The 24,950-nt window shown below is 34.1% G+C and overlaps 1 protein-coding gene across 1 annotated transcript; it reads left to right on the plus strand.

Moving 5' to 3' along the window:
• The first annotated feature begins 626 nt into the window (after nucleotides 1-626).
• On the plus strand, nucleotides 627-21,926 carry SULT1B1 (sulfotransferase family 1B member 1). The gene is made up of 7 exons (XM_066279476.1): nucleotides 627-924; nucleotides 1,205-1,333; nucleotides 4,659-4,756; nucleotides 6,630-6,756; nucleotides 7,398-7,492; nucleotides 16,437-16,617; nucleotides 19,954-21,926. The coding sequence occupies exons 1-7, from the start codon at nucleotides 777-779 to the stop codon at nucleotides 20,064-20,066; spliced, it is 891 nt and encodes a 296-aa protein (XP_066135573.1). The 5' UTR covers nucleotides 627-776; the 3' UTR covers nucleotides 20,067-21,926.
• The last annotated feature ends 3,024 nt before the right edge of the window (nucleotides 21,927-24,950 follow it).

Here is a 24,950-nt window from a genome sequence, read left to right on the forward strand (position 1 = left end):
AATAAACAAAAGGCATAACAATAGATACTGTTATCCAAACTGAAACACAAGGAAAGAAAAAGATTTCAAAAAATGAGTAGGACATTAGTAAGCTGTGAACAACTTCATGGGCTCTCTAGTCTCAGAAGGAAGAGGGAGAGACAGAAAAATTATTTGAAGAAATAATGATTATAAAACCCACATTACTAAGAAGCTTGATAAACCCAAAGTACGCACACGTGCATCCAGACATGCACACGCACACATGCACATGAAAACAACCACACCAAAGCACATCATAATTCCTATGCGCAAAACCAAAGATAGTATAATCTTACAAGCAGTTAGAGAAAACAGGTGCATTACATACATACAGAAAAAAATGGTAAGAGAGACAAAAGACTTCTATAAGAAAAAAAATGAGTCATACTAAAGTATAATTATAGGTATAGATTTATTTCACAATAAGTCTAGATACTTTTTAACATATTTCTGTGAAATGTAATATTTTAATTTAAAGTAAGATATGTGGTCCATTTCTTACCAAAGACCTTTGTTCTGCTGTAACTGAGCCAGTTACTGCTCTGGCCAATCTACAACTCACTACTCACAAAATGCCCTTTGTATTTAGATCTCTGTGTGCTCAGGGTATTAAAAGCCAATTTGACTTTGTTGCAGGTTGTAGTCTTTTAAGAATAGCATTAGTTACTCAGCGTCTGATTTTTATTCTCTTGATTTCTACAGGATTTGATTGTCAGTAACTATTCTATTAAGGATTTGTACAATCTGGTACAAAAATGGTCTCTTCAGAAGATGTCGTGAGAAAAGATTTGAAGATGATCCATGGCCATCCCATGATCCATACGTTTGTGTTCAACTGGGAAAGGATTGAACAGTTCCACTGCAGGCCAGATGACATTGTGATAACCACTTATCCCAAATCAGGTGAGTTTTGTGGCCTGACAAATGCAGCCCTGACTTCAACTTTTGTTTTCTGAAAATCAGCTTCTCTATAAAATCATTATCACCCTAAATAAAATTAATATCCTACTTGTCAGACTAGCCATCTACTTCAAGTATATTAAATGAGCATTTGGGCATAGAAAAAGAAACTGAAGAATTATGTTTCTAATAGGATGCATTAGGATGACAGGTTTCCAAAAAGGTACGTTTTGCCTCAAATTTGGGTGATGGTTATAAAAAAAAGGTTACTTTTTTGCCACAGGTACCACTTGGCTAAGTGAGATTGTGGACATGGTTTTAAATGATGGAGATGCTGAAAAATGTAAACGAGATGTTATAACTGCTAAAGCCCCGATGTTAGAAATGGCTGACCATGGAATAAGAATTTCAGGTAATTTTAAACCATTTGGGAACTATTCTTTTGTAATATTATTTATATAGCATATTAATTGTTGTATTTATGATTTTCACTAAAAGAAAATAGAATAAATTTGGTGCTATGAAATGAGAGCTTGAAAACTGTATAATAACCAAGGCATATAGAAAAATTACAGTTTTAGTCCATAATATACTCAGGTATAATAACCAAAAATGAATGAGTTTCATTGTAGGCACCAATTAAAAATTTGGTTGACAACATAAAAAAATATTGTTCCTTATCTTTTCTTGACTTTTGTTGTATGGAATTTGATGGATTAGAGTGATAAGTTCCAAATTTAGGACTTTGCTATAAATTAGTAAAGAAGTACCAATGCCTCTTAAAAAATAAAATTTATTATTAATAAAATGCATGTTTTATTTCACACATATTTACTGTTTCATGGGCTAGCTACAAAACGTTTAGAAAATTAGATATTCTGATCCTAAAGAGCTTATGACAATGTTGAGACATTAAATAAGCAAATGAACTAAAATATATGAATACCATTGGTCTTATGTATCTGAAGAATAGGGCTCTATAAAAGATAAAATGACCAACTGGGAGGGTGTTGTTCCTTTGTGTGGTTGTCTGAAGTCAAAGAACAAATGTTAAAGCTTGGAACTAAAGGATTATTCTGGGACAAGCAACCAAAATGAATGCAAGAGTAAGTTAAGACTCCAGAGCCATAGAAAACTATGAAATAAAGAGGTGACAGAATCAAAGTAATCAGGGATAGTTGGGAATTATTGGTGGGTAGTGGGGTTGGAGGTATTTAGTGAGGTTGTGTAGTATTGCCAGAGAGTAGGTACAATTCATCAGTTAAAGGAGAATACACTGACATTCAGAATTACTCTGAAGCCTGAATATGAATATTTGTGATGTCATTACGTTTATATTATATATCCAACATTTGTATCTGTGCATATCAAGGGTTAACTTAAAGGATATCAATGACAGAACAATTACAGTAAAGAAGAGGTTCTAAAAACTTTCAGTCAAGTTGAGGGAGAAAAGAAGAACAACAATGTAGTAAAAATTCCATGATGAAAGGAACAGACATGAACACTCATGTCATGTCTTTGCGGAACAGTGAGTTGTAGAAGATTATGATCTCTCATTTCTATGTGCTGAGTAAGAAGGCTATAACTACAAAGTCAGTAGAAGCATAATGAAATACCATGTGGAATTTTATAGACGTATAATTAACTATTCCAGATAAAATTCAAGATACACAATTAAATTTGAAATTTATATAGCTATTTTATTTAGTGTAAGTATACCCCAAATATTACATGGGAGATACTTATACCAGAAATTGTTTTTATTTCCTAAGTCTGCCAAGGTTATCTGCATTGATATTAATGGGCCTGTTCTTAATACAAACATGTGCTATGCCCTACTCTCTACAGAGCATTTGTTGGTGAACACATGCTTTCCCTAGTTTAATAAGCCTCCATTCTAGTGTGCATTTTTAGGTTGAGGACAAGAAAGACACATAGAAACTGGCAATAAACAAATAGGTAAATAAATTGTGAAACAAAAACAAGTGATATATAAAACATTTTAAATGTTTTAATAGAGACACTGAGTAGCTTTTTAGCATGCGCAATAAAATTTTGTAAACGATTGAAACATAGAATTGTTGGAGAGACTACATCAGATAAAATTTTGAGCAAGTATGTCTTCATATTCAAAAGGTGAAAAGATGGTCTAGGATTAACAGGAAATCTAGAGGTTAGACTGGTTGTAAGTAATATTGTGAAAAATATGCAAAGGACTTTAAAATCTGTTGGATATAAAACCTGAAAGAGGAGACAACAATAAATTGAGATCTTGGTGACTATAAGAGATGACAGATGTATCTGATATATGATAAAGGCCATGAGTCCATGGAAAGAATAGTAAGGGAAAAGGATTAACCCTTTGGGTAGTACGAATGTTCATGCATGTTCTCGTGCCTACTGTCCATCCAGAGTAAGATTGTACATGTGTAATGCAACATTATAAAAAGGCAAATGTATGTTCTTCTTGTTTGCATAAACTGGTTATCAAACAAATATGATTTTAAGTTATAAAACTGTAACTGTAACTAATTTCATTTTTTGAAAAAATAACTCCCAGGAATCCACGAGCATAAAAAATACTCTACTCAAAGGGTTAACCCAGATCTTTCTAGTCTATGTCAGAAATTCTCTGAGTATATCTTTAACATTACAAGTGCCTTCTGACTGGCCAAGTCAGTAGTGAGATCCTTCTGAGTCTAAACAAACAAACAAAAAAATAGATACTTGGCCTGACCAAGTGGTGGTGCAGTGGATAAAGCATTGGCTTGGAATGCTGAGGATTCAAGTTTAAAACCCTGAGCTCTCCTGCTTGACTGTGAGGTCGCTGACTTGAGTATGAGATCATAGACGTAATTCCATGGTCATTGGCTTTAGCCCAAAGTTTCTGGCTTGAGCAAGGAATCACTGGTTCAAGTTGGAGCCCCCCTGTCAAGACATATAGGAGAAAGCAATTAATGAATAGCTAACATGAAACAACTACCAGTTAAGGCATCTCATCTCTCTCCCTTCCTGTCTGTCTGTTCCTGCCTGTCCCTTCTCTCACTAATAGTATAAATAAATAAATAAATAAATAAATAAATAAATAAATAAATACTTTCTATCTCAGGGAAGTTTATGTATCTTTTATCCAAAGACTTAATATGAATCCAAGTTCAACCACATATTAGTTGTGTGACTTGAAGAATTCAGCTAATTCTTAAAAGTTACATAACATTTTTATTTTTCATATTCATATAATGCATAAAAGAAATAATGAAAATTCAAATACAACAGCTGATCTACACAAAAATGGCATCATCTGTGCTATAATAACTGATGCAAAACTATAGCCAATATGAGATTTACTAGATATTAATATCTCTTTGACAAAGAGAAAACATTTTTTATAATTATTTATAATATGCACAGGTATGATAAAACTCCAAAATTCTAAGGTCGGTATTATTATTTCTCATTTTGGAGGTGAAGAAAGTGAAGAATAGAGACTGAGGTTCTCAAATATCTCCCAATGAGTAAGTGAATCCAAAGAAGCTAACTTCAGAACCTATGCCCTTAACCATCATGTAATATTGGCTCTTAGAATTCAGGTACATAATGCTGATGATTAGTTCAAAATTTAGCAGCATTGTATATACTCAAAAATATTTTGAAAGGTTGGTTGAAAAAAAATCAGGAAATGCAGGCTCCTTGGAGACTCTAATATCTCTATATACCAAACTAAATTTTCCCAGGTGTAGAACAATTAAAGAAGAATCCATCACCTCGGCTTGTGAAGACACATCTACCAATTGATCTTCTTCCTAAGTCTTTCTGGAAAAACAACTCCAAGGTACATTCTAAACTGCCAGTCAATTTTTTAATGTGATCCTATATCCCTTGACTCATTCACATAATAAATAATTACTCAGATATTTTATTTATTTGTTGTTGTGTTTTTTTTCTAAAGTTGAAAATGGGGAGGCAATCAGACAGACTCCCACATGCGCCCGACCGGGATCAACCCAACAAGCCCACTAGGGGGCGATGCTCTGCCCATCTGCAGCATTGCTTCTTTGCAATCAGAGCCATACTAGTGCCTGAGGCAGAAGTCATGGAGCCATCCTCAGTGCCTGGGCCAACTTTGCTCCAATGGAACCTTGCCTGAAGGAAGGGAAAAGAGAAACAGAGAGAGAAATGAGGGAGGAAGGGTGAAGAAGCAGATGGGTACTTCTCCTGTGTGCCCTGGCCAGGAATCAAATCTGGGACTTTTACATGCTGGGCTGATTCTCCACCACTGAGCCAATCAGCCAGGGCCTCTGAAAATTCAATATAAAAATATCAGTTATTTGCTTGTTTGGCAATGTTATCCAGAAAATCATTTATGCCTCAAATTTGTTTTCGTAAAAATTTTAAATTTGTTTCCCTCAATAATTTTGAGGCTATTTCAGTTATTTTATCTTAGCTGAATTTTTCTAGTTTGTGATGTGTGAGGGATTCTAAGTTGTTGAGTTTTGTAATGAAAATCTGTTCACCATATTCTCTTTTTATTAATTTTATTAGACTTTATGTTTTATGGCAATTTAATATATTTTTAGACCAATTTTAGGTTCACAGCAAATTTCCCATACATTCCTTGCCCTCCCCAACACACTTAGGTTGTCCATTATCAGAGTGGTACATTTGTTACAATTGATAAGCCTAGATTCACACCTCATTATCACCCAAAGTCCATAATTTACATTAGAGCTCATTCTTGGTGTTGCACATTCTCTACGTTTGAACAAATGTTTATGTATATATATATCATATAATGCCATCATACATTATAGTATACAGTGTAGTTTTACCGCCCTAAAAATCCTCTGTGCTCTATCTATTCATACTCCATCCCGCCCAAACATCATAAACTAGCAAAAGTCAGCTAAGATAAAATAATCTGAATAACCTTACAATTATTGAAGAAAATAAATTTCAAATTAAAATTTACTCCAAAAGCAAAAACCACTGATCTATCTCCACAGTTTTGTCTTTTCTAGAATATCATATATTTGTAATCATTCAGTATGTACTCTTTATAATTCTTTCACTTAGTATTATGCATTTAAGATTATTTTATGTCTTTTCATGGCTTGATAGCTTATGTCTTTTTAGTGCTGAATAATATTCTATTGTCTAGAGGTACCACAGTTTGTTTATTCACTCACCTACTGAAGAACATTTTGGTTCTTTCTAAGTTTTGGCAATTAAAAATAAAACTGCTATAAACAATCTTGTTCAGGATTTTGTGTGAAACTAATTTTTAGCTCTTTTGGGTAAATAATAAATAGTTTAATTGCTAAATTGTATATGAGTATGTGTCTTTTTATAAATTCGTGTCTCTCCATATCCACAGCAGGATTTAGTGTTGTCAGTGTTTTGGAGTTTGGTCATTCTAATAATTATTATGGAGTGGTGTTTCATTTCAATGTGTATGTTCCTGATAATATATAATATGGAGCATCTTTTTATATTCTCAGTTGTATCTTCTCCCTTTTGTGTTGTCAGTCTTGCTAGCTGTTTATCATTTTATTGATTCTTTTTAAAAGAACTTTTTGTTTGATTAATTTGCTCTAACATTTTTCCTGTTTTTAATTTTATGGATTTTAAATATGTTGCTTTCCTTACTTGTATGTTAATTTTAAATGAAATGCCAACCTTTTGGTTTCTTCTTCCTCTTCCTGCAGATGATTTATATGGCTCGAAATGCCAAAGACGTAGCAGTCTCATATTATCATTTTCACTTAATGGATCGTCTGCTACCTCTTCCTGGAACCTGGGAAGAATTTCTGGAGAAATTTATGGCTGGAAATGGTAGGAAAACTTTCACCTAAAATTGATAAGTATTTTTTTTAATTTTTAATAATACTATTAACGATTACTGGTATGACTTTTCCTTTGTAAGCTTTTATTTTTCCAAGTCAGTAACAAGTACTTTCAAATACCATTTAAAAATCAAATCAAATATGTCTAATCTTTTACTGTGACATTCAGTGTATAAATCTGGTATTAAATATCGACTTAATGAATATATTCTCTAATCTCTTTTCAGTTACTACCAGAAATTCATCATCAGTACTGTTAATAATAAAAATTGTATACTTTGCCCAAACTTCTAGTAAAATCTGCTGTACATATATTTGTAGTACTTAAATAAATAGTTGATACAAGTACTTCATTAAAAATAGTTTGTTTGTGTTTATCTGTGTGAAGCTAAGTATACCTACTGGAGGTCAATGCATTTTCAATTAAAATGTTTCTTTTTACATTATATTTTTAAATTAGATTGCTTTCTGTATTTGGATGATTACATATATTTTATAATTGACCTTATAGTCTCAGTTCCCTTGATTATTAAATTCCACAAAATGTTTATACAATTGGGACTTATTGTTAAGAAATAAATATTTAATTCTATAAATGCTTATGGAAATGGATTATTTCTCTGGTTTTAGTGGCATATGGTTCCTGGTTTAATCATGTTAAGAGCTGGTGGAAGAAAACAGAAGAACATCCAATACTTTTCTTGTATTATGAAGATATGAAAGAGGTAAAGTAGTAGGAATTCATTCTATATAATTCTCCACTACATCCTAAGATAAAGGATAAATATAAAATGGTAAACTTAATCTATGGAGTCTGAAATGATATGATTGTTTTTCCTATTCTTCATGCTTCCTTACCCAAATTTTCTTAAGATCATTAATAACTTTCTAATTGTGAAACCTATGACATATTTCTCTCATCCTTTTTAGCCATTGTATTTATTTCTCAAATTCTCTCCTCTGTTTAATAGGTTGCCACACTCATGGTTTTCCAGTGGATATCTATCACTTAGTCATCCTTCTTTTCTAAGTGTTTGCTATATTTTGTGTTCATGTCAGGGCCCACTGTTGCCAAAACTATTTATATGCTATGATCCCCTCAAACCTTATTTTAACTTCTACTCTAAATTCAAACCCATGCTTTTATTAAAATGACCCACAAATCTAACATGTTCAAAACTAAATTCTGATTGTTCAGTAGATAGAGCTTCTGCCCTGTGTATGGACGTCCCCGGTTCAATTCTTGGTCAGAGAACACAAGAGAAGTGACCACCTGCTTCTCCACCTCCCTTACCCGCTTCTGTCCCCCTTCCACTCTCACAATAAGTGGCTCTGTTAAAACATTGGCCACAGATGCTGAAGAAAGCTTGGTTGGTTGAGTCTGTCAGCCTCAGGGGCTAGGTTGATGAAAGTATCCACCTCAAACAGGGATTGTCCAGTGGAACCTAGTCAGGGTGCATGCGGGGTGTGTCTCCCTACTTCCTCTTTTTACACTTAGAAAACAACAACAACAAAAAAAACCCTAATTTTGTTTCTCTCTTTCCAATATGCAATCCTTTTCTATTTTTCTTCTCTTTTGGTTAATGATGTTATATGTCCGTTCTGTTTTCAAAGTTTGAAAGTAAATTGTCCTCATTTGCTTCTGTATAGTGGATATACTTCAGCTGAACATTCTGTTCGTTCACATGCCCTATCTAGTATATCTTTCAAATGTGCCCCCACCTCAGTGTTTTGTATGAACTACCATTGGTTTAAATACTATGGCAAAGAGCCAGGTCTATTCTGGGGTTATTTTACTTAAATTGGGCAAACACACACATGAGAAATATGAGGATACTTTTTAGACTTTCAGATTCATGATGGAGGATACCATAACTACCATTCTTGTGACTGCATCACAGTACTAAATATAACACCTACCACATAAATAAGAGCTCAATATTTATTTGTTGTATGAATAATTGTTTTAATGAATAAATAAATAAATGAGTGAGCAGTAATAACAAATATTTTAGTGACAATCCTACTTTGCATACAAGAAATCAAGCCCAAAGTAAAATCTCCTTTGTTGCAAGAAGTTCTGAGAAAACCCCAGATTATTTCTCATATCTTAACAACAAGAATCTGCTGTGTTTTTCTGCTCTGCACTGACTTTTACTCTCTATTACACTTGCTTGCAGTTCATAGAGACTCTGTGGTGTATATCTTCCCAGTGCTTGAAGCGGTTAATGTCAATTTACTGGTATACACAGCTGCAAAACTAAAGTGGCTTTGATTAATCAGATTAAATTATGAATTCTTTATAAAAGAGAAAATTGTTCTTCTCTACCAAGTATCTCTCTTTCTTCTTAGACATGTGAGTAGCACTTAGTAGCTTCATGAAAAGAGCAATTTTTGCTTCTTAATATAGTCCTTTATCTCCACATAATGAGGAAATATATTTCCGGAGCCTGGCTGGTATCCAAATTCTGCATCACACAGTGTGCTGTCTCCCACATGATGCTCTTATGTCAACCTTTCCTCTTCATTCAGCTATAGTGCCTTATTCAAATCAACTCATTCATATTGATTTATAATCTGGCATAATCAGCTTTATGAGCATATCCAGATTTGAATTTTACTCATATCTTCTATGTAGATTATAATTAAAATGTACTGTTTTTCTATTGCTATGCAGACATTTTTAGACAATGTCATGTAAAGAGGTTTAATGTAACAAAAATAGAGCAAAATTATAATTATATATCAAGAATAAAATTCAGAAAGAAGTCTAATTATTTACATCAGGTTTATGAGTGTCTGCATAAATTTTCAATTAATAAGGTGAAATAGAAATACCACAGAAGAAGACTCAATAGGAGCCAGCACTCTACACTTGAATTTCTACTGGTTTATGAACTGACATCATCACTTATATTTTGGCTGTGGCCATATTATTCTCCAAACATTTTGAATTCCTAACAGATATTGTTCTCAATTTGCCTATCTATCTATGTGTTTCCCTAGTACCACTACTAACCTTTTTAAAATTAATTTATTTTTATTTAGACAATTAAATTTAACAGGGTGACATTGGTCAACTAGAGTACATAGATTTAGAGAAGATATCTCCACATCATTTGGACAGCCAATTATGTAAATATAACCCCACCCATCACCCAAAGTCAAATCATCCTCTGACACTTTTATTTGTTTCCCTTTATGCCCCTTACCCTCAACCCACCCCATCTCTCTTCTCCCTTCCCCTTCCCCTGGTAACCAGTGCACTCTTATCTATGTCCATGAGTCTCAATTTTGTGTTCCACTTACGTATGGAATCATACAGTTCTTAGTTTTTTCTGATTAACTTATTTCACTCAATATAATGTTCTAAAGGTCCATCCATGTTGTCATAAATGATACTATGTCATCATTTCCTATGGCTGAGTAATATTTCATTGTATATATGTATCACATCTCCTTTATACAATCCTCTGTTGAAGGGCATTTTGGTTGTTTCCATGTCTTGGCCACTGTGAACAATGCTGTGATGAACATGAGGGTGCATGTGTCTTTATGTACCAATATTTTAGAGTTTTGGGAGTATACACCCAGTAGAGGTATTGATGGGTCATATGGTAGTTCTATTCTTAATTTTTTGTGGAACCACCATACTTTACAATCATAATGGTTGTATTAATTTACATTCCCACCAATGGTGAATGAGGGTTCCTTTTTCTTTGCAGCCTCTCCAATACTTATTACCTGTCGTGTTGACAATAGCTAATCTAATAGGTGTGAGATGGTATCTCATTGTAGTTTTTATTTGCATTTCTCTAATAGCTAATGAAGATGAGCATCTTTTCATATATCTATTGGGAGAAGTGTCTGTTCATGTCCTCTTCCCATTTTTTTTATTGGATTGTTTGCTTGTTTGTTGCTGAGTTTTGTGAGTTCTTAATATATTTTGGATATTAACCCCTTATCTGATCTGTTATTTAAAAATATCATCTCCCATTTAATTGGCTGTCTGTTTGTTTAGTTGTCAGTTTCTTTTTCTGTGCAACAGTTTCTTAGTTTAATGTAGTCCCATTCATTTATCTTTGCCCTTACCTCCCTTGCCTTTGGGGTCAAATTCATAAAATGTTCTCTACTGCCAAGGTTTATGAGTTTAGTACCTATGTTTTCTTCCATGTAATTTATTGTTTCAGATCTCATATTTAGGTCTTTGATCCATTTTGAATTAATTTTTGTGCAAGGAGACAAACTGTAGTCAAGTTTCATTCTTTTGCATGTGGCTTTCCAATTTTCCCAGCACCATTTATTGAAGAGGCCCTCTTTTCTCCATTTTGTTTTTAAGCTCCTTTATCAAAGATGATTTGACCATATATATGTAGTTTTATTTCTGGGCTCTCTGTTCTGTTTCATTGGTCTGTGTGTCTATTTTTCTGCCAATACCATGCTGTTTTGATTATCAAAGCTCTGTAGTATGATTTGAAGTCAGGTATGTGACAGACAGGAAGGTAGAGAGTTGAGAAGCATCAATTCTTTGTTGCGGCACCTTAGTTGTTCATTGACTTTGACAGGGGGGCTACGGCAGACTGAGTGACCCATTGCTCAAGCCAGTGACCTTGGGCTCAACTGGTGAGCCTTGCTCAATTCAGATTAGCAAGTGTGCAAGCTGGCAACCTCAGGTCCTCGAACCTGGGTCCGCAGCATCCTAGTCTGATGCTGTATCCACTGTGCTCCACCTGGTCAGGCAGATTTTGTATTTTATTGAATGTCTTTTCTGCATCTATTGATAGGATCATATGGTTTTCATTCTTTGGTTGATATGGTGTATTACGTTAATTGTTTTATGTATGTTGAACCATTCTTGTGCTTATGGGATAAATCTCACTTGATCATGATGTATTATTTTTTTTAAATGTGTTGTATTTGATTTGCTAGAATTTTGTTTAGGATTTTTGCATCTGTATTCACTAGAGATATTGGTCTGAAGTTTTCTTTTTTTGTGTTGTCCTTGCCAGGATTTGGTATGAGGGTTGTTATGTTGACCTCATAAAATGTGTTTGGAAGTATTGCTTCTTCTTCAAATTTTTGGAAGACTTTGAGCAGGATAAAACCAAATCTCTTTAAATGTTTGGTAGAATTCACTAGTATAGTCATCTGGCCCCAGATTTTTATTTTTGGGGATGTTTGTGATAGTTGTTTCTATTTTCTCCCTGCTTATGGGTCTATTTAGGCTTTCTACTTCTTCATCATTCAATCTAGGAAGATTGTATTGTTCTAGGAATATATCCATTTCTTCTAGATTTTAGAATTTGGTGGCATATATTTTTTCATAGTATTCTACAATAATCTTTTGTGTATCTATGATATATATGGTAATTTCTCCTCTTTCATTTTGGATTTTGTTTATATGAGCCCTTTCTTTTTTTTTTCCTTATTGAGTCTTACCAGAGGTTTGTCAATTTTGTTGCTCTTTGCAAAGAACTAGCTCTTTGTTTTATTGATTTTTTCTATAGCTTTTCTGTTCTTTATTTTATTTATTTCTGCTTTAATTTTTTTTTTGTATTTTTCTGAAGCTGGAAACGGGGAGAGACAGTCAGAGAGACTCCCACATGCGCCCGACCGGGATCCACCCGGCACGCCCACCAGGGGTGACGCTCTGCCCACCAGGGGGCGATGCTCTACCCCTCCGGGGCGTCGCTCTGCCGCGACCAGAGCCACTCTAGCGCCTGGGGCAGAGGCCAAGGAGCCATCCCCAGCGCCCGGGCCATCTTTGCTGCAATGAAGCCTTGGCTGCGGGAGGGGAAGAGAGTGACAGAGAGGAAGGAGGAGGGGTGGAGAAGCAAATGAGCGCTTCTCTTATGTGCCCTGGCCAGGAATTGAACCCAGGTCCTCCGCATGCCAGGCCGACGCTCTACCGCTGAGCCAACCAGCCAGGGCTGCTTTAACTTTTATTATTTTCTTTCCTCTGATGGTTTTGGGTTGCCTTTGTTCTTGTTTTTCTAGTTCTTTAAGATGTGATGTTAAGTTATTTACTTGGGCTCTCTCTTGTTCTTTCATATAAGCCTGCAATGATATGAACTTTCCTCTTATTGCTACTTTCACTGCATTTTAAAGATTCTGATATGTCATGTTGTCATTTTCATTTTTCTGTATATATCCTTTGATCTCTGCTTTTATTTCTTCTTTGACCCAATCACTTTTTAGAAGTTTGTTGTTTAATTTCCACACTTTCATGCATTGGTTTACTTCTTTTTTTCAGTTAAATTCTAATTTCAAAGCCTTATGATCAGAGAATATGCTTGGTATAATTTCAATATTTCTGAACTTGTTGATGTTAGTTTTATGGCCCAGCATATGGTCTATTCTTGAGAATGTTCTATGTACACTGGAGAAAAATGTATACTTTGACATTCTGGGATAAAATGTCCTGTAGATGTCTATTATGTTTATTTGTTCTAGTGTTTCATTTAAGGCCAACATTTCTTTATTGATTTTCTGTTTGGATGAATGACCTAAATCCATCAATGGTGTGTTGAGATCTCCAAGTATGATTGTATTTTTGTTGTTTGTATTTTTAGATCAGTTAGTAGATGTCTTATATATTTTGGTGCTCCCTGCTTTGGTGCATATCTATTAAGAAGTGTTATGTCTTCTTTATTCAATGTCCCCTTTATTATTATGAAATAACTACCTTTGTCTCTGGTTACCTTTGTTGTCTTATAGTCAGCATTGTCAAATATGAGTATGGCTACATCTGCTTTTCTTTGGATATTATTAGGTTGGAGAATGGTTTTCCAACCTTTCACTTTGAATTTATTCTTATCCTTGTAACTTAGATTTGTCTCTTGAAGGCAGCATACAGGGGTTCTGCTTCTTGATCCAATCTGTTACTCTGTGCCTCTTTATTAATGAGTTCAGTTTATTTACATTTAGTGTAATTATTGACACATGAGTATTTCCTATTGCCATTTTGTATACTACTTTCTAATAGTTCTGTGTCTTGTTTGGTTCTTCTTTTTTGTTTTTTTGTAATTTGTTTTTGTTTGGTGGTATTCCATACTTCTATCCTCTGTTTCTTCTTTTTTTAAGGTATGTCTTTCAGTAGTGGCATTTTCAGAGTTGGTTACCATTAGGTTATTAAAAAAATTATTGTATATTTTATAGTCCATTATCTCACGAGTGTTTCTTCACTCCATCCTTCTTTGCTATTGCTGATCTCTATCCTCTCCTCTTTTATGTTATTGTCATCACAAATTATTTTTGTTTTTATTTTGGTCTTGTTGGAGCTTTTACTTGTAGTTTTGTTTTGTTTTGTTCTTTGCACATGGTCAGATGAATCTCTTTAGTATTTCCTGTACTGGGAGTTTTCTGGTGATAAATTCCCTCAGCTTTCTATGTCTGTAAATGTTTTCATTTCCCCTTCATGTTTGAAGGATAGTTTTGATGGATATAATGTTCTTGGCTGGTAGTTCCTTTCTTTCAGTGCTTTAAATGTTGAGGTCCACTATTTTCTAGAAATCTGATGATAGCCTAACAAGCCTTCCTTTATATGTTATTTTCTTCTTTTCTCTATCTATCTTGAGGATTTTTTCTTTGTCATTGACTTGTAATAATTTCATTATGATGTACATTGGAGTAGGTCTGTTTAAGTTGAGATAACTCAGTGTTATGTTTGCTTCTTGGATTCAAGGCTCTAACTCTTTCCACAGGCTTGAGAAGTTCTCATCAATTATTTGTTACAATATGTTCTCCATTCCCTTTTCTCTCTTCTTCTTCTTCTAATATACTCATTATTCTTATAGTGTTCTTTCTGATGGAGTCATAGAGTTCTATATGGCTTTCTCAGGTTTTTTTTTTTTAATTCATGAGTCTTTCTCTTCTTCTCTCTGTGGTATTTCTAGTTATCTGTCTTCAATGTCACTAATTTTCTCCTCTATCTGACCTATTCTATTAGCTAAGCTTGTTACCTTATTTTTCAGTTTGTATTTTGAGGTTTTTTTTTTATCTCTGTTTAGTTCTTTTTTATAGTTTTAATTTCCTTGGTGAAGTACTCTTTTTGTTCATTAAGTTATTTTCTGAGTTCACTAAATTGCCTTTCACTGTTTTCTTGTATTTTATTGAGTAAATTTAAAACTTCAATTTTGAATTCTCTGACATTTAGCTACAAGGTTTCCATGTAAATGAGATTTTTTTTTGGATATTTTTTATCATCTATCTATGTCTCTGTCTTTTATCTCTATATTTTATTTCTTTTTCCTTGATCGCATTTAAGAGTTGTATTGTTAATAATACTAACAAGAGACAAGTTTGTCTATCTTGTGTGTGTATATTTCAGGTTTATCTGGGGCTTTTTCTCTGCATATAGTTGTAGAATTTGTTGAAATTTCAAGAAGACAGATCAGGAGTATCTGCATGCTGCACTTCTCTGACATCTGCACTTTAACTTTTCTTTTGGCTTTTTCTCCACTATTATTTCTAACTTTTTAATCACTCTAAATGATGCCACCCCTTAAAGAGTCATCTCTTCTTCTTTAATTTAGGTCTCACACATAAAATATTACCATAACTTTTCTCTAGGAAAGTCCATGCCAAAGTATACACATTTGTGTACATGAATGCACAGGCACACAGAGTTAAATAGGACACATTATTAAAAGCTGTGGCTTCCTTTTGGAATTGCAGTTACAGTCCATATCCTTCAAAAGGCATCCAAGGATGTTCTTAATTTAAATCCAACGTATCTTTCCAGTTTTATACCTTCTTTCACTCCTGTGAACAACTCAAATCTAACTCCAAACATTTTGCTACACTATAAGATACACTATGAGATACCCTTGGATACACTATGAGACACTAATACTTCCAAGAGTTTTAACTATTTTTATTATTGAAAATTATTGTCCAACACCTCAAAAGACCATCCATCATGGTAAACTATGACTTTTTTTTTTAACATAGCTTAGATATCATTTCCTTAAAAATTTTCTAAGCATATCAATAGAGTTTTTAATTTGGCTTTTTAAAAAGTTATAAATATTAATATTAAGTTTTTTATTAGAATTGGAAAATGATCCATTTCTCAGATTTTGCACTTTTTATTCTCAATAGTTAATGAATAATTTAGGTCTTAATATCTTTACACATTTACTAGAGTTCATTTTTAATAATATGTCCAAGTAACTTCTAAGCAGTCTTTATACTTTAAGACAAATATGCTTGAAGTTATTCATAAATTTATTATATATTTTTTAAAATATATAAACAGAAAAGAAATTTTTATTAAAAGCAGAAAAATCAGAGTCAGAAAGAATAAAAAGATATTGGGTCTCTAAAACATGCATAGTTCAAATCTGACCAAAGATGGAGTTTAAAATAACTCTTAAGATATTTTTCTCTAAATATTATTAATATTTAGCCCAAGGTTTGTACATATTATACTTTAAATGTAAACTAATATCAGATTTGTAACAAACAAAACATTTATACTATATTTTTGTTAAACATAAATTACTGATTTTTTTGTTTTTATAATTAAATTTTAAAAATTATTAATAGATACAACAGAATATGCATTCAATAATGAGAATAAACATTGAAGAAAGCAGATTATAAATATTATAGTTCTTTATATCATGGTTGTTATTTTCTTGGCTATGACTCTTTACCCACTAATAGAATCCAAAGCAGGAAATCAAGAAAATTGCTACATTTCTAGAGAAAAAGCTGAGTAATGACATCGTGGAGAAGATCATTCATCACACCTCATTTGAAACAATGAAGAACAATCCTATGGTGAATTTTACACATATGCCAAGTACAATGATGGATCACAGCAAATCTGCTTTTATGCGCAAAGGTAAATATTTTTCTGAGTTTAATTTTCCTTTTTATTTTCTTATATGTTACTCTGAAATGAGGATTAGTTAAGTGCTCTCTACCGAATTATTTAGCCATTTTGGGCATCAATTTCTTCATCTTTAAGATAAAAAAGACACTAAAAGTGCCAACCATAAATCATTGCTAAATCAGATTAGAAATTATTAAAGGAAATAATGACTGTAAATCTATTGTCAGAATTCCTTGAGTATTTGATACACATTGTTCCTCTTATTACTACTTTATTGAATGAGAGTGTGCTTGTCAATTCTGATAAGATCCTCTCAAATTTGTTATTTCTAAATTCCCAATCTTTCTCTAAATTAGCACAGGCCTCTTTCTCAGTAATAAATTAATGTCATTCAGTACAGTACCATATTCTTTGAAGAACCCACATCATTTAGAAAACAGTGGTCACTTTGTTAAAAAAGGTTCACCAAGAGAAAGTTTTACTACCTAAAAATACAAGAATGATAAAATATAAATTTAATTTGGGAAGATAATAATAGAGGAAGTTGGCATTCACTATTGAAATATGCTTTGCTTTCATTGTGACTTGTTGTATATAATTTGCATTAAAATATTTTATTAACAATGAAAATAATGCATTTAACAAAATTTTAACTTAAATTAAAGAAATTATCCACCTATTAATGCCACCCCCTTTTCAATATTCTTTTCAAAATTGAAGGGAAAGGGGTACAATTTCAATTGGTGCACTGAAAAATAAACAACGTTAGGAATGTATAAGAACATATAGGAACATGTGGAAGAAAACCCTTACTTTTGAAAGGGTGATATGGTTAAACTTTTTATGAAACATTTTTTATAATTTATTAACATGGAAAAAAGCTTCAGTGTTTGTTTGTTTTTTTTTATTTTATTTTTATTTTTTTTTCATTTTTTCTGAAGCTGGAAACGGGGAGAGACAGACTCCCGCATGCGCCCGACCAGGATCCACCCAGCACGCCCACCAGGGGCGACGCTCTGCCCACCAGGGGGCGATAATCTGCCCATCCTGGGCGTCGCCATGCTGCGACCAGAGCCACTCTAGCGCCTGGGGCAGAGGCCACAGAGCCATCCCCAGCGCCCGGGCCATCTTTGCTCCAATGGAGCCTTGGCTGCGGGAGGGGAAGAGAGAGACAGAGAGGAAAGCGCGGCGGAGGGGTGGAGAAGCAAATGGGCGCCTCTCCTGTGTGCCCTGGCCGGGAATCGAACCTGGGTCCTCCGCACACTAGGCCGACGCTCTACCGCTGAGCCAACCGGCCAGGGCCAGCTTCAGTGTTTTAAGATTGCTTTATTTCCAAAAATAATACATTTAACTTTTCAAAAATAACTGCTAGTATAAGAAGGCAAAGCCAATTTTTTCATTGTAAATGGTACACTGCAAATTTAAACAAAGAAGACTAATACATGGACACATTTACTGGTGGAAGACTCAAAAAAATAATCTTTATAAAACAAGGCAAATTTTTATTATGCTGGATCATTGACTAAACCTTCTAGAATTTTATCCCCAGTCATATGAAAATTGATATCATTTTTATAATCTTCTTTAGGGTATAGGAAGAGGAGATAAGCTCAGTATTTGAATTATATGGTTTCTCCAACTTCAACCTAAAAAAGTGTATGATGGCCTAATAAGAGAGACAGTTTTTACACATACTCCAGAAGTGGTAAAGAACACGTCCCTGGGGTCAAATGCATCGGGAATTTATCCAGACTATGCCGCACACTGAATTTATAACTTTGAATAGATTAATTAAAATTCCAAAACTCTGGTCACATCACTGATGGTATGTAGAAAGTACCAACATCTATGGCACAAGTATTTTGGGGAATATTATGATAAACAATATATAAGCATTTAGAATATTTTTCTAATCATAAATAACACATAAAATGTAGGAAGTCTTATTAGTTTAAACAGTTCAAGATTTCTCTATCCATTTATTCATTCATATTATTCATGCAGTCAATAAACATACAAAAAATACACACTCATTCATTAATACACATATAGAAAAAAACTATTCATGAACACCTAAATGTAATATATAGTCTCTAAAATATGCAGGATTGAATGGCATATGCATCTGCCTCAGGAGGCTCATAATGCAATTCAAGAGGCATATACGTAAATGGATGCTGAAAAAGGCTCAAAGTAAAATGACCAATGGGCCAAGCACATTCAAGTCTTGAAGGATGCTCTGTTGGATAAATCAATTTAGTCATACAATAATAAAAGTAGCAAGGACAGGATAGATGATATCCAATATTTATACCTGTGTCCCAAATTACAACAAAACAAAAACTCTGGACTTTGGCCAGCATTTATTGTATTAAAAAATTACATTTTCCTTATTCTTATAAAACAAATGTGTTTGTGTGTGTTATACAATTTATACTTAAAATAGAGAATCACTGGAATGTTTTGTATGTGACTCTTTGTTATTTAAACTGTGCTCCCCTTTTTTAATGACATATCTACAGATATACTATCTTGAATATATACTAATATTTCTAAGAGCTCTTGCCATCTGGTAGATATAGAACAAGCTATAATAACCAGGGAAACAACCTAAGGAGATGTTTGTCATTGAAATATTTATCAAGCCATTACAAGTTAATATAGATTGCAATTCAATAAGATATATTTAATATTTCATAATATAACAAAGTACATGTTTTCCTCTGAGCACATTTGCAGCACATTGAAATTTATTTTTAAAATAAATATTTATAAACACTCAAGTATAAAAAATTAAATAAACTTATGTTCATAAAAATTTACTTTTGTAAAGATCATTCATGGATGTGTTTTTTGATACTACTCTTCTCATCTAAAATGCAACTATAATATAAGCCTGATGAATTCAGATATAACAAGTATCCTATAAGTATCACACCATCCTCGTCTATGATTTCTGGTAACTGATACTATCATCTTTTTATTTTATGGTTTAATCAAACTGGAGTGTTGGTGAAATAAAATACTCCCTGACCAAAGTCCAGTCATAACCCCATGAACCTGGACAATTGGAAACACTAGAAGAATATCTTTCATTGTACAGGCCATAAATAGACAAGAAAAATTAACCCTTCTCAGAATGTGTCTTTAAATGTCAGACTATATAGTTTCAAGCCCTCTTTTAATTGGGAGGAATTACCAGTAAAAGAGTAATGACATTTTAAAAGACTCAAATACAAGAAAATTCTTTAACTTTTCTGACCTTTTCTTTTGGTATGCGTTAGTTTTTTCTTCATAATGGAAATATTTTATTCCTTCCAATATTTTTGCATTTCTTATTTTTAGGGATTGCAGGAGATTGGAAGAATTACTTCACAGTGGCCCAGAATGAAAAATTTGATGACCTTTACGAGAAGCAAATGTCTGGAAGTTCACTTCAGTTCCGCACAGAGTTGTAAAGAGCCTACATGCAAATATGAAAGAACCTAACTGTAATTTGTTGAAATTATGATTTGATTTGGACAAACAAAATGGTTTTTAAAGGAGAAAATGTACTTTTAACTTTGATTTTTCAACATCATTAATCAATTTCCAGTTTTGCCCCTGACTCTGAGCTTCCAAATTCTCCAAAAAGAACAATCCTTACCTTTTTGTAGACTCTTCTTGCCTTTTCCAACACTAGTACTGCCAAGAAAGTATTTATCCTACCCAACCTCCATATATTTTGGCTTAAAATTAAGTTTCCCTTTTTTTCACGTGGCTTAAGAAATGTTGTTTGCACACCGACACCATATTTCCTAGCTCTGCCCCAATTTCCCTTTGCTGAAAACTTGATCCTGGACATTCTGTTCCACTTCTGTCTCCTCGGTTTCAAGTTGTTCCCTGAGTCATAGCTCATGTTCTTGCAGTGTCTCTATGTTGATAATATAGTTCATGTCTCAAATCATGTGGTTCAGATTGTGGAAATATTTCTATCCCTAATCTGAGTATCTGAGTTCCTAATTTTTAAGTATCTAATTTCTGAGTTTCCAAAGGTGAAAGATCTACATTGGTCTCCCTTGGGCTTTACCCTGAGAACTGAAGCTTTCTCTGAGAGCGTAGGGGCTAAAACCTGTTTCCTATGGAGAGTCCTTCCCAGATCTTACCAGCTTCTTCTGAATTGAAAATTGCCTGTTGTGCTCTGGTCTCTATTTGGGACCTTCAGTTTATTTCCTCTTGTGTCTGAACCCCTTAAAATTTTCTTTGGATCCCTTAATAGCATCTTTGGTACCCCAGAAAATATCATAGCTGAGACTAAAATATCCCAATCTGGTGTCTGAAGGATACCCTCTAAGTTGTATCTCCACTATGCCTTCCATACCCAATGTCTCTTCTATCGACTATCTCACATTATTCCTCTCAACTTGAATTCTTTGATACATGTTTTTTTGAAAGATTTGTTTCTCAAGTTCAACATTTCCTTGGAGGTAGTCATTTCTATCTCCCTGTGCAGCAAAATGTTTTGCCTGCAGGTCATATCAGTCTGTGCCAAATTAAATGCCAAATCCAACTTCCCAAACTCAAACTTGGTTAGAACGTCCTGAGTCCTTGTTCTGGAGACGAGTTCTGGCACATGATAGACCCCCTGAGCTACGACTGAGATTGCCACAATAACTTAGGTTACAACATTTTGCATTCATAGTGAATCTCTCCTGTCAACGTTTGTACCTGGAATAGCTCCTTAAGCTTGTAAGTTTTCTTTCTCAACCCTAGTGGGGGATTGATCTAATGCCAACAGCAATCTTCCTAGGAGTGATATAGCTATGATCCTGGAGATAATTGTTTTGACATTTATTACCTAGCATATGCATTATAAATTATTTCAGAGAATTAAATTTGTGTGAATGTTTTCTAGAAAAAAATGTTTTGTAGTAGTTAACCTTGAATAGCTAAGGGTACTGAGAACCAATGCCAACTTCCTAGAATACTTTTGCTAACAGGAGGTTAGGCCAAATTTGTATAGATTTGCTTTATTATCCTTATTAATAATAAGTTAATGTATATAGAGTTCTGATAATGTGGTCTGTTGGGGGGGGAATTAAATATCTCTGAAGTAGCTTTTAATCTGTGTAATAAATTGGCTTCACTAACAAAATAAAAGAATTTGCACTTTCTCTAGTTTTTCTTTGTGAAAATATGTCTCTGTAACTGGACTTTATTTAAAAAATTTCAGTGACTTTTAGCTATGCCCCAGGTAGTTTTCTAGGTCCTAGAGATAGAGCAGAAAAAAGAATAAATTTTAGATTTTCCTTTACCTTTCTTACAGGTGTTACCTCTTATCTGTTTTTTAATCCCTGATTCAAATGGTAATACCCTGGTTGACTCTCTCCTCAGCGCCTGTGTCACACCACACAGTAGCACTCCCACTAGAATCCAGCTTTCAAAGTATCTAATATCCTTTGAAATCATTCAGAGAACTGTCACTAAATTAATTTTTCTCAGATAATGAATTTATCATTATTTATCCTCTGCAGTAATCATTGGTATAATTTTCAAATAAAACCACTTTAAAAAATCTCATCATTCTATTTTTCTCTAACCATGTAGCATGTGATGAAAGGATGGTGATAGCAAATATTTGACAATGAAGTGATTACTCCCTTCTCTATGGTACCTCACTAATTAATTCAAAGGATTTTTGTTTGTTTAATTTTTAAAAAATATTTTATTTACAGATTTTAGAGATAGGATATATAGAGAGAAAGGTGAGGGTGCTATTAACCACCCCCCCATAAATGGGGACCCAGTCTCAGGAGGGTTGTGGAGCAGCAGTGGTGCCCTTGGACAATATATGTTTCTTTGATTAAAGCTCTTATGAGTGTACATAAAGCTACTTGTCAGTTCTTTGGAATCAATCTTGAATTTAGACCTTTGGTGCTTTCCTTCAACAAATAAAAACCTGTACTTAACAGTAGAGGGACTCAAGTTAGAATTACAGTACTAGGGCATCATTCTACTAGTCTAGTGATCTTAAAAGGTTAGCTTATAGTGCCTTTACTTTTTTACATTTTTTTTTTTTCTGAAGCTGAAAACGGGGAGAGACAGTCAGACAGACTCCCGCATGCGCCCGACCGGGATCCACCCGGCACGCCCACCAGGGGCGACGCTCTGCCCACCAGGGGGCGATGCTCTGCCCCTCTGGGGTGTAGCTCCCCCGCGACCAGAGCCATTCTAGCGCCTGGGGCAGAGGCCAAGGAGCCATCCCCAGCGCCTGGGGCCATCTTTGCTCCAATGGAGCCCCAGCTGCGGGAGGGGAAGAGAGAGACAGAGAGGAAGGAGGGGGCGGGGGTGGAGAAGCAAATGGGCGCTTCTCCTATGTGCCCTGGCCGGGAATCCAACCCGGGTCTCCCGCACGCCAGGCCAACGCTCTACCATTGAGCCAACCGGCCAGGGCCTGTAGTGCCTTTAAAAGAATAGCAAAATAAATAACTTTACCAAGACTTACCATATAATATTTAATTACCGATGCTACATTTTCACTTAATTATTTAACCTGATAAACATTTCAAAAACTAGGAAAATTAAAGTGGTATTGATTGATATATACTGTTATTAATTAATTATTTCTTATAAAAAGTGTTTTTTTGTGTGTACTTTAAATAATCTTTTTTGAAAAACTTTGGAATTTTGGTCCTGGCTGGTTGCTCAACGGATAGAGCATTGGCCCAGCATGTGGACTTCCTGGGTTCAATCCTTAGGGCACACATGAGAAATATCCATCTACTACTCTCCCCCTTCTCTCTCTTGTCCCTTCCTGCAGCCAGTGGCTCAAGTGGTTTTAGCATCAGCCACAGGCACTGAGGATAGCTCAGTTGGTCCAAGTGTTGGCCTCAGGCACTGAAGATAGCTCGGTTGATTCGAATGTAGGCCCCAGACATGAGTTGCTGGGTAGATCCCGGTGGCACATGTGGGAGTCTGTTTCTCTATCACCTTTCCTCTCACATAAAATAAATAAAAATATAAAAATTAAAATAAAAACACCTTTGTGATACATAATAGCATATTCAATTGGTCACTTACACTTATTGGTAATGTCAGTCCATTTTATCACATGAGTTAAATCAAATTTATTTTTATTAGCCTTTAAGAACATTTAAGTAAATACAGATAAATGGTAAGATTCTACCATCTTAATAGGCCATCCTCCATATTATAGCCTCTCCTTTCTGATTTTGCATAATTATAGACCAATTGAATTAACACTTTTAGATACATTGAAGAAATTATCAAGTACTTTGGAGTTCTAAGGACAGTGTATTAGTTAGCATTAAACTTGACCCTTTAAAGAAAAGGTTATATCAAATCAATCTTAAGTGATGAACAGGACTTGGAGAAACAGAAAAATGAATAGATTTGCTGTTTACTAGATCTCAGTTATACTTCTATTTTCATTGTCTAGTCTTATTGTCAGTTAAGTCCAGAGGTTTCTGGATCATACTGCAAGGAATTCCTGGGGCCTGGCCAGAGGCTGTGAAGGGACTGGAGATATGGCAATAGAAGAGATGAACATTTGGCCTACCCTCTCTTGTTTCAAGTACAGCAGTTGTGCTTTTTTTTATTTTTAAACAAACTTTTAACCTAGAAGAGTTTTTGATTTATAGCATTATTCTCAAGATAGCACTAAGGGTTTCTGGATACCCTAAATACAATCTCACCTATTATCAATACTTTACATTAACATAGTGTATTTGTCAAAATTAATGAACAAATATTGATACATTAATATTTACTAAACTCCAGACATTATTTAGATTTCCTTTATTATTCCAGAATACCATCTTCTGTCCCAGGGTCTCATTCAGGGCACCACATTACATTGAATCATCTTGTCTTTGTAGGCTTCTCTTAGGTGTAAGTTTCTCAGACTGTCTTTGTTTTTGATAACCTTGCCGTTTTTGAAGAGTTAGCTACTTTATATAATGTCCCTCAATTGGGATTTATGTGATATTTTTCTCATGATTATACTGAGATAATGTGCTTTTGAGAAAAAGACCATAAAGTTAAAGTATCATTCTCATCACATCTCATCAAAGGTATATAATCACTATATGCCTTATCATTGTTGAGGTTGACCTTAATCACCTAGTTGAATTAGTGTCTATCAGGTTTCTCCACTACAAACTTACTCTTTGTATTTCTCTTCCTTTTCATCTTATGCACTTTGGAAGAAAAATCATTATCTACAGCTTACATGTAAACAGGGAGTAATGTTTCACCTTGTGAAAGATGGAGTATCCACTGAAATTATTTAGAATTATTCTGCTTGAAAGATTTTTTAAATTCTCCACCATTTATTTATTTAC

Source organism: Saccopteryx bilineata, chromosome 5 (genome assembly GCF_036850765.1).
Source record: "Saccopteryx bilineata isolate mSacBil1 chromosome 5, mSacBil1_pri_phased_curated, whole genome shotgun sequence".
Classification (NCBI taxonomy): Eukaryota; Metazoa; Chordata; class Mammalia; order Chiroptera; family Emballonuridae; genus Saccopteryx; species Saccopteryx bilineata.

Excerpts from the sequence above, each read along its gene's own strand:
- SULT1B1 (XM_066279476.1), top strand. The coding sequence starts at position 777 with ATGGTCTCTTCAGAAGATGTCGTGAGAAAAGATTTGAAGATGATCCAT. Across the intron at positions 4,757-6,629 it reads TCTGGAAAAACAACTCCAAG|ATGATTTATATGGCTCGAAA; the intron begins GTACATTCTAAA and ends CTCTTCCTGCAG. Across the intron at positions 7,493-16,436 it reads ATTATGAAGATATGAAAGAG|AATCCAAAGCAGGAAATCAA; the intron begins GTAAAGTAGTAG and ends ACCCACTAATAG.